This window comes from Furipterus horrens, unplaced genomic scaffold (assembly GCF_987537825.1).
Source record: "Furipterus horrens unplaced genomic scaffold, mFurHor1.1.pri manual_scaffold_10, whole genome shotgun sequence".
Classification (NCBI taxonomy): Eukaryota; Metazoa; Chordata; class Mammalia; order Chiroptera; family Furipteridae; genus Furipterus; species Furipterus horrens.
In genome coordinates, this window is record NW_028327180.1 from 95,366,401 (window position 1) to 95,373,461 (window position 7,061).

The 7,061-nt window shown below is 51.7% G+C and overlaps 1 protein-coding gene across 1 annotated transcript in view; it reads left to right on the forward strand.

Moving 5' to 3' along the window:
* Positions 1-2,140, forward strand: part of WWC1 (WW and C2 domain containing 1) — a 117,712-nt gene extending 115,572 nt beyond the window's left edge. Inside the window, exons 22-23 of the mRNA XM_090288555.1 lie at positions 895-1,016; positions 1,892-2,140. Coding sequence (XP_090144681.1) covers positions 895-1,016; positions 1,892-1,958 — 189 coding nt within the window. The 3' untranslated portion in view covers positions 1,959-2,140. The remainder of the gene's footprint in view (positions 1-894; positions 1,017-1,891) is intronic.
* Positions 2,141-7,061: the final 4,921 nt, after the last annotated feature.

A 7,061-nucleotide genomic window follows, 5' to 3' on the forward strand; every position in this document is an offset into this window, starting at 1 on the left:
CATCAGCAGAGGCCAGTAAACGTTATCAACTCTTGACCTGGCGGCCAGGCCCTTTTGTGCTGCATTGCCGTGGGATTGTGTGCAAGCCCGTATTATTCACGCATTTATTCATTTGTGCGGCCCTTCGTCAAACACGGGTTCCTCCTCTGTGCTGGAGCACCTGCTCTAACAGTAAATCTCGAACAGTGACCCAGCCCGGGGCCAGCCTGTGAAGCCCCATGGAGCAGGTGTCACCAAAGCAGAGAGCAGCGCACCATGACAGGGCCTGGTACTGAGATCCCGGGAACTTACAAAAACCTGCTCGCTCCTCTGCCCTCCTGCACTGAGTTTACAGGGTGTCTGGGTTGCTCAAGGAAGAAGACTGGACCACAGAATGGCTCTAGCCTGCGTTAAGTTCTATTTGGGTAGCAGTGCGTTCACAAGTCCCCATGCCGGAGACGTCCCTCACAGTACGGGCATCTCCCAGAGGCAGCTTTTCTGGGGCTACCCCCAGAGGGCAGGTGGACAAGGGGACTCCCAGGAGAGTTGGGGAGGGGGCTTACGCATCTAGGTGAGACCACTCAGCAGCACCGTGAGGAGGCTCTCGATCAGAGAGTGCCAAAGCAGCCCTGACTGGTGTGGCTCAGTGGGCTGGGCATCTTCCCACACACCGAAAGGTTGCTGGTTCAATTCCCTGTCAGGGCACACGCCGGGGTTGTGGGCCTGCCTCCCCTTGCTTTGAATAAAGAGGATCCTACGGGCACAGGAAGAGCAAGGGAGCCTCTTGTGGACCTGCAGACCTTTTGACTACAATGAACTCCTCACTTGTGCTAGAAAGTTCTCCTTGGCTGATGCATTGCCGGGGGCCCTAAGGACTCTCCCCAGCCTCATGGCTTTGCTTGCTCTGCCCCACAGATGGACCGAGCAGAGCACAAGGGGGAGCTGCAGGCAGATAGGATGATGAGGGCGGCCGCCAAGGATGTGCACAGGCTTCGAGGCCAGAGCTGTAAGGAGCCCCCAGAAGTGCAGTCTTTCAGGTAAGCGTGTGAGCCCCGGGCCCCCCTGCCCGCCCTTTCTCCCTTTCCCACCCCCTACCCAGCCTCAGTGCCCTTCGTGCCTCGTGGCTCCCTGTCCCATGGTCCCTTCTCCGGCAGAGCGCTAGCTCTGTCACAGATGTTCATCAGCTGCACTGCTTTCCCTCGCTGGCTTTCTCAGTCCCAACAGCTCAGGCTAATTTGTTAGATCCTCTTGTTGAATGAATGAGCCACCTGCTCCAGCCTCGCTCTCCGCATTTCCGTCACTGGTAATTGCAGAGGACTGGCCAACAGATAAATAAGCCGGGGTGACGGATGCCTGCCCGGCCTCCTGGTTCTGCCTGCGTCCTGCTGGGATCTCAGGGACGCGCATTCTTGCTGAACCGGACGCAGGTGTCTCACGGGAGGGCCTCCTGTCCACAGCGGGCCTTGCGTTTAGACTTGCGATGTCCTCCCAGATAAGGTTACACAGTATTTCAAATGACCTGTAATCTGTATGACCGTGTCTGGGCACCTCCACTGTGAACCCATTGGGAACCTAAAACAAACACTAAACGTGGCCCAAAGGCACTTCTAAGCTCAAGTTCCTGATTTTTACCTAAAGGTCCTGGTCATGCCATTGTCCCCTAAAGCAGTGCTTCTAAACCAGGAATGATTTGGGCCCTCCTGGGAACATTTTTGTTTGTCACAACTGGGAGACGTGGAAGAGCTGCAAGTAACATCTTGGGAGCAGAGGCAGGGTTGCTGCTACATGTCCTACGATGCACAGGACAGCCCCCTCCCTCCCCAGCTCCCCCACCCCGCAACGCATCATCCGGCCCGTGGTAGCTGTAACGAATGGTCGGAAACTCCTGCTCTAAAGGGTCGGCCTCTTACAGGGAGAAGATGGCATTCTTCACCCGGCCTCGGATGAATATCCCAACCCTCTCTGCAGATGACGTCTGATCACCGGAAAAGTATTCCTCTGTTTCACTGGCCGCGCTATGAACCTAGACTGTGGCTAGTTATTTATGTGGTGTTATATGAAGGTACTGAGTCATGAGGCCTCTAGCGCTCCTGTAGGTTTGAAGATGAAGATTTTTTTTAGTTTGGATTCTATTATTATGAAAAGAGAAAAAAAAAAAATACAAAAATACCAGCATTAAAATGTCAAGATTGTATAGTTTGTATATTTAGGAATGTATTTTTGAGAAAGAAAATTTAAATGAACTACAGCAGCGTTCAGTTGCTGCTCTTAAAATAAAATTGTTTAGATTTTTTTTTTTTTTTTGTACAGCTCTACCTTCTAGAGGTTTCACTGCAATAAGTAAGTAATATTTTGGGGACGGTAATCCTAAAAGGACGTCCCGCAGATATCACAGCACAGCTGACCTTTCCTACTTCACATATTTTGTACAATATATTAAAAATGCACAGCAACTGTCTGGGGGACCCTGGGGTGCATCTGGGAATCTTCATGAGCTGTGACGTGTTTTTACGTGGCCGCCTGAGGGGGAGCGGGCAGGGGGCAGCTGGCCACAGGCCTGCCCACGCCGGTCTCAGATGCCCAGTGAACCACTGAAGTGAGTGAGGGAGGGCTGTGGAGAACTTTTCGTTTTATCTCCATCAATAAAGTGGCCTTTCTGAACGAATTTCCTCTCTCTCTTTTTTTCCCCACCCCCAGCCCCTCACTTCACCTGTGTTTCCCTGATTTTTGACTTGTCCCTGAAGCAGCTATTTCCTTCCTACCCATCCCCGGCCGGTCCAGGTGCTGTTTTCTTTGCTTTGGCTTGTTGTGGTTTGTTCTGTTGCCCGCCCCGCCACTGGTGTGCTCATTAAATGAACGTGACTGGTCCGCTGGAGCTGTCGCAGATGGTCAGAAGTTAGCCCTTAACAAACCGGCAGCCAGATCTCTTCCTTCTTCCTTTCTCTGACACCATCCTGGGCAGCTTTCCTCAGAGGATGTTGCACTGCCAGCCACAGCAGAGTCACTTGGGCTGGCTTCTTAAAAACACACACTCCCTCCTGGCTGGTGTGGCTCAGCGGATTGAGGGCTGGCCTGCGAACCAAAGTGTCACAGGCTCAAGTCCCGGTCGGGGCACATGCCTGGGTTGCAGGCCAGGTCCCCAGTTGGGGATGCACAAAAGGCAACCACACATTGATGTTTCTGTTCCTCTCTTCCTCCCTTCCCCTCTAAAAATTAATAAATATTAAAAAAAAACCAAACTCCTGGGCCCTCAACCGGATGGTCCCAGAGACCTGCTTTTATTCAAGTTCCCACTGTTAGTCTTTTGCACAGTGCAGGGGACACTAACATGCATGACCCTCTCTGCAGGCCACTGGGGACCGCTGGGGGAGGCATGATGGAGGCATGACCCTTCACTTGGCTGCAGAGGCTTTTCCCCACATCCCCACTACATTCCTTACATGGCTGTTGCTCCTTAATGTAGAAGGAGCCTCCAGTGGTGAGGAGTCCACCATTATTCCCCACGTGGCTTCCAGGGCTTTCGATAGCCAGGCCTCCCTCCAACTATCCAGTCCAATTTCTCACCACCAGCCAGGGTTTTCTCCTTTCCCAGGTGTCACATCTCTGAACACCCCGGTGTCCAACGAACTCTCCTTTGTGAAATTCCATCCCACGTGTTAAGGGTTGGCTCTGCAGTGTCTTCAAACGCGCATCAACACCCCCAGTCAATTACAGTACGTCCAGAGCACAAGGATTGTGTTCCGCGCCACTCCCGTGGGGCCTTCCCGCACAGCGCACAGCTGTGAGCCAGCTGCTGGCCTTGCTGACACTGCCTGGCAGCCGCAATGGAACAGATGGCCGAAGCTGAACAGTCAAGAGTGACCCATCCCATTGGCCACCTCGCTTAGACCAAGGAGAGGCATGGGATCCCAGCTGGGCCAGTCAAGAATCCATCTCCTGCATTAACCCCCTGAAAGTTAAAGGGTAGATTTCTCTTCTGAAAGCTACCTGTAACCGTGGTTCCAGCTTCTGGGGCCAACCCTACAGAGGTGTGAGAAGTGGAGAAAGAAGGGGTGTCCTCGGGGTCTGAATTGATGGACACCAGAGGTCAACTGCATCATCACTGTAGTCTGGTGAACCAAGTCAAGAGTGCTCAATCAAATCACAGGGTTATGCAGTGGGTTTTATTCACTCACCAAATCTTTAACTGTGTTCAGCATTCTAAGCACGGGTCAGCCCCTCACTCCTTCCAGCAGCAGCTTCTGTGAAGCAGAGCTCCAGTCGCCCTCCTTGTGAATGGCAAAGGCTCCATGAGAAGTGTGTGTGGCTTCAGCTGGCGGGGCATTTGTGGGGAGAACCAGACGGTCTCTTCAAGGCACAAGGCCCTGTGTCTGCTGTGACATTGAATCCCCTATGAACAGTCACTGGCCAACCACCAATACATCTTGTTTGCAGAATAAATAAACTTTCCCTCGTAATTGTGCACGTGTTCTCCAGAATCTTAAGGAAACCAGAGCTTAAACATGTGAAATGCCCCTGGCTGGTGTGGCTCAGTGGATTGAGCACCAGCCTGCAAACGGAAGGGCTGCCAGTTCAATTCCCAGTCACGGCACATGCCTGGGTTGTGGGCCAGGCCCCCAGTTGATGTTTCTCTCCATCTATTTCTCCCATCCCTTCTATGAATGAATGAATGAATGAATGAAATGTGAAATAACCTTCTCAAGGTTACTCAGGTAATAAATGGACGGAGCTAGCATGCAATCCACTGTTCTGACTCCAAAGTTCCTGTTATCTTTCAGCTCTGGTTTCTGTTTCACAGCGTTGTGGTCATGTGAGGCCCTAATTGAAGGGACTTTGTTCATTCGGTTTTCAGGAATGAAGTCCTGAAAGCCTTTGGTTTCTCTACCTGGGGTTATGGAGAAAGGGAGTGCCTAAAATGCTAGCCTGAGAAAAGGCACTCAGCCAACCTCACTGGGTCTGATTGTCCCATCCAGAAAAGCAGTGGTTGCCTTTTGACTACAAATCTTGGCAATTGCCATTGCCACCAGAGGTCAAGTGCATCCTTGCTCTAGTTATAGTGTGCCTGGTGAACCGAGTCAAGAGTGCTTACTGGCGATCTTTGTGCTCCCTGCTTCTAAGAAAGCTAATGATTTGTCCAGTGAACTGCTAATCTGACTCCAGCCACGCTGAGCTTTCTTCGCTTCATTCCCACCACAGAGCCCTTGCACTCTTGCCTGCTTGGTTACACTTCCACCATGTCTTCATCCAACCTTCACATGGCCCTCTCTGTGTCACCATTCAGATCTCAGCTCAAGCCTCACTGGCTTGGAGAGCCCTCTCCGCCCTGGCTCTGGGCCACCCCATCCAACTTACCCTCCCACAGGTCACTGTGAGACACAGTGTTCTGATTTTTTCGTTCCATTCCCTGTCTCCTCCCTGTAGAACGTAAGATCTAAAGCAGGTACCTTGTTTGCCTTGTTTTCTGTTGTATCAGAGGCGAAATGGGTCCTTAATATCTCTGAGATGAATGCATGAGTGTCTGCTGTAGGGGTGAGGGTAGTCCCTTCTTTGCCATTCCTTATCAGCAGGAAGGTTCTGGGTGGAACAGGAGTACTGAAGGCTTCACTTTTGCTAATCTCTCCACCGCTGCTGAAGCCCAGTTCCTTCCTGTTCTCAAATAAATTAAGTTCCTGCCTCAGACGATCTGTATTTGCTACCTCTGCCTAGAATCCCTTTTATTCATCCAATTTAAGTTTCCGAGTGATGCCCTGCGACAAGCTCCCCTCGAGGTGAAGGCTCTTCCGAGCTGGGAAATAAGACCTCGTGGTACAGGAAGGCGTTCTAAGGGGTTTGGGAGCCCAGATACATTAGGAAAATCCATTTTCAGACATGAATTTTTGTCTAGTCTGTCCTAAAACTGATGTGCCTGCAGACTCAGTTATCCAAATCTCTCTCTACATCTCTTCCGCAAGGAAAGGCATCACACCCCTCCCACGCCCGGGGTGTAAAGTAACAACTGAATGAGGTACTCCAGAATGTTTTTCTCCTGAGGGCGGACTCCCTCGAAGACCAAAGGAAAGGAGCTTAGTGAAGAGAGGCCCCTTACTTCCTGCTTTATCTTGAAGTTGGAGATCTGTCTGTCCGCCAGGTTTGTCCATCCACGAACTCATCCATCCTTCTCTGAATTTAGAAATGAGAAGGCGTCACAGGAGCAAACATTTAAAAAAACTAAGTACATATAATTTGGATGATTTGACTTGACATTAGAGATCCATATATTGGATGAACTAAATTTGCAGCTCCACAGTTTTAATGAAAATAGTAGAAAACAGCCATTACCACTGAAGTTGGGGCGAGAGTATTCAGATGTCAGCTTTACAAATCTACACTGAAGGAGGGGTTATAAACCTTCATGGGGCTCAGAAGCAAAGCATTTAGAGAGAGCTGCTCTAAGAACTGGGGCTGTAGGGAAAAGTGAACAAGAAATAGGGTTAAGGCCCCTGTCCTTGGCGCTTGCATCCCAGTTTAGCTGTTTAAAATTTTAATTCAAATGCCACGCGCTCTCAGAGGGCTTCTCTGACCCAAGTCACTCCCCCGTGTTACCTTCCTGGCCATTAAAGCAGAGATCGATACTTCTTTGTCTGGTGTATCTCTTCACTCTAGCAGGTAGCCTCCGCGAGAGCGGGGACCTGGTCTGACTTGGTCCCGGCGCCTGGGATAGCGTCTGGCATCTTGAAGGGCACAGTACATGCTGGCCGAGTACATAAACAGACGGAAGTTCCCTGCCCGTTTCACAGAGGGGTAAACGGAAGTCTCTGAGAGACGGAGGCTGCGGGTAAGAGCCTCTGTCCAAGTCCGTCCAAGCGCACAGCAGCGCCGGTCCGATTCCGCTCCGCACTCCCCCGAAGGCGGAACCTAAGCGCGGCAGCTCTCAGCCCGGCCGTCTCCCCGGCCCGTTCTCCACGCAGTGCACCCTGGATCCCGCCAGGGGGCAGCAGCGGCGGCCGCACGCGCTCAGCCTGGGGAGGCGAGCGCTTCCGCTTCCGGAAAGTGCTGACCGCTTCCGCTTCCGGCCACTTGTTGCTTAAGGCTCTGGAAAGAGG